At 36.4% G+C, this 2,982-nt stretch overlaps 1 protein-coding gene across 1 annotated transcript in view; it reads left to right on the top strand.

Moving 5' to 3' along the window:
• Positions 1-836: 836 nt before the first annotated feature.
• LOC103370623 (uncharacterized) overlaps positions 837-2,982 on the top strand; it is a 28,012-nt gene continuing 25,866 nt past the window's right edge. Inside the window, exon 1 of the mRNA XM_008299742.1 lies at positions 837-917. Within this exon, the coding sequence (XP_008297964.1) occupies positions 857-917 (61 nt within the window). The 5' untranslated portion in view covers positions 837-856. The remainder of the gene's footprint in view (positions 918-2,982) is intronic.

The following is a 2,982-nucleotide window of genomic DNA, read 5'->3' as shown; positions in this document are numbered from 1 at the left end:
TTTTGTAGTTGCTGCATTTAGAAACAAAATGCGCTAATTTCTGCTTTGTGTCACCTTATTTCATGACTCGACTGTACCATTTTATTTCCTAATAAAAAGTTAAGTGTAATGTGCCAATGCTGAAGATGCCACAACTAAGGAAAACCATATTTTTGTCTTTTATTTCGTGTTTTAATCGATTCTGTAACATTAAAACTATTATAAACACTTAACTTCAAGATGGCTGAAGTAGTATTCTTTGCAAAGTTATTTTTATCATTACAGTACCACCACTTAAAGCTGTATTTCTGGAGTCAGCACTGGGGAAGGTTCACAACAGGACATACTTGGCCACAATATTAACCACATAGACGTCAGGGCCAAATACTTTATGTACAGAGGAAGAATCACAAATAAACAGTTTGTATACTGTATTAATGTAGGTTTTACAGTAGTTAATCAGGATAAAACATCTGCAGCCAAGCTAACAGCTCTACAAGGCTGCACTTAAAAATAATGGTGCTTGGAGCTAAATGCTAACACGAGCATGCTCACAGTAACAAAGCTAAAATACTGAAGTACATTCATATACACTGCTAACCACGCTCACCATCTTAGTTTAGTGTTTGATTCTAAACAATGCTGCAGGAGGTGAGCCAAAAGTACGATTATTGAGAAGCCACAACAGGGATGCTGCCGAAGAAGTCTTTGACATATTGCATGTGAAGTCTTACAATTCAGTCTATTACAATTAAAGAAAGCGTCAATAGTCATCAACCACAAAAACATACGGATATAAGAAGGAAGGCATCTGAGTTCCTGTTCTCATGTCTGTGGGCTGGTACGAACTGCAGTTCACACATTTCAGTTTGTCAGGATGAAGCTGAACATCTTCTGCTGCCTGTTGGCCTGTGTTCTGGGCTGTAACGCCACTGCAGGTGAGAAATGATCAAATCAATCCTATAAAACACTTGTACTTATCTGTTTTATGCAGTTGTTTTTTTTTTTGTTAAATTAAAATACTTCAGACACTTTTACAAGTCAAGGAAAAGTCTGTATCAGATAAGACACATCATCTCAGGAAGTTGGGAGAGGTGTGAACTACGCTTTATGGTTTTTTTCTCACTATCAACAACTTCATTCTAAACTAATCAAGTAATCATTTTGTCTATAAAATGTTAGAAAACAGCAAAAGGTGTTGTTGTAGTCTAGCAGATTGCATGTCTTATTTATTATAGAAAATCATCAGCAAATCATCATCTTGGAGAGAATGAGACCAGAAAAGACTGACAAATAGATGAGTATGTAGCTGATGGACACGGCAAACATTCTGTCAGATGTCTGCTTTTTGTGATTACCTCTTTGCATAACTCTGAGTTACATAAATTTATTAGACTTGGCAACAGTAGAACTTCTGTTTGTCAGAACACATTTATCGCTCAACGTAGAAAATTTCATTGAACTCTGAACTTACAACTTGGTGGACAGAACTTGGTCTCCTGTGGCAACTAAAATGAGAATATGATTCACATTTTTGAGATTTATTTGTGAAGACCTGGCTATAAACCCTTAAACATTGTGGTCTCGTAACATCAATGAGCAGCTAAAGTTCAATGTNAATTATCATTGTTATGACTGATATATTTAAATGCACAATAATAAACACTCAGAACTCCAAAACCTGCCAGCAAATTTAAAAGGCCTGTTGTCTTTTTCCCTTCCTTTTTGTTTTGTTTGTTTAAATCACCATAATTACACCATTTATCATTCAGAAACTGTACATGTGAACGATTTTCAATGTGTGACATTGTTTGAAGTTGATCATAATGTTTTATATGTCAAAAAATTAAGTGAAAATTATATGAATCATCACACAATTTTGGACAGCATTTGACATATAGGTGGTGCTAAAGCTACATTTAAATGGCTTGACTCTATCTCACCTGCAATGTTCCAACTCTAGTTTCATCTAATGAACATTTTAAAATGTATTCTGGTGCCGGTGCTGTTGTTTCCCTTTACAGAATGAGACACCTGACACCCGCTCTCCACCTTTAACTGCACACATCCTTGTTTTTGTAGTTGCTGCATTTGGAAACAAAATGCGCTAATTTCTGTTTTGTGTCACCTTATTTCATGACTCGACTGTACCATTTTATTTCCTAATAAAAAGTGAAGTGTAATGTGCCAATGCTGAAGATGCCAAAACTAAGGAAAACCATATTTCTGTCTTTTATTTGGTGTTTTAATCGATTCTGTAACATTAAAACTATTATAAACACTTAACTTCAAGATGGCTGAAGTAGTGTTCTTTGCAAAGTTATTTTTATCATTACAGTATCACCACTTAAAGCTGTATTTCTGGAGTAGCAGTCAGCACTGGGGAAGGTTCACAACAGGACATACTTGGCCACAACATTAACCACATAGACGTCAGGGTCAAATACTTTATGTACAGAGGAAGAATCACAAATAAACAGTTTGTATACTGTATAAATATAGGTTTTACAGTAGTTAATCAGGATAAAACATCAGCAACCAAGCTAACAGCTCTACAAGGCTGCACTTAAAAATAATGGTGCTTGGAGCTAAATGCTAACACGAGCATGCTCACAGTAACAAAGCTAAAATGCTGAAGTACATTCATATACACTGCTAACCACGCTCACCATCTTAGTTTAGTGTTTGATTCTAAACAATGCTGCAGGAGGTGAGCCAAAAGTACGATTACTGAGAAGCCACAACAGGGATGCTACCCAAGAAGTCTTTTACATATTGCATGTGAATTCTTTTAAAATATGTTCTTACTGTAGATTACAATTCAAGGAGGCGTCAATAGTCATCAACCGCAAAAACATACGGATATAAGAAGGAAGGCATCTGAGTTCCTGTTCTCATGTCTGTGGGCTGGTACGAACTGCAGTTCACACATTTCAGTCTGTCAGGATGAAGCTGAACATCTTCTGCTGCCTGTTGGCCTGTGTTCTGGGCTGTAACGCCACT

This window comes from Stegastes partitus, unplaced genomic scaffold (assembly GCF_000690725.1).
Source record: "Stegastes partitus isolate 25-593 unplaced genomic scaffold, Stegastes_partitus-1.0.2 Scaffold1453, whole genome shotgun sequence".
Lineage (NCBI taxonomy): Eukaryota > Metazoa > Chordata > Actinopteri > Pomacentridae > Stegastes > Stegastes partitus.
This window is presented reverse-complemented; position numbering and strand designations above follow the sequence as displayed.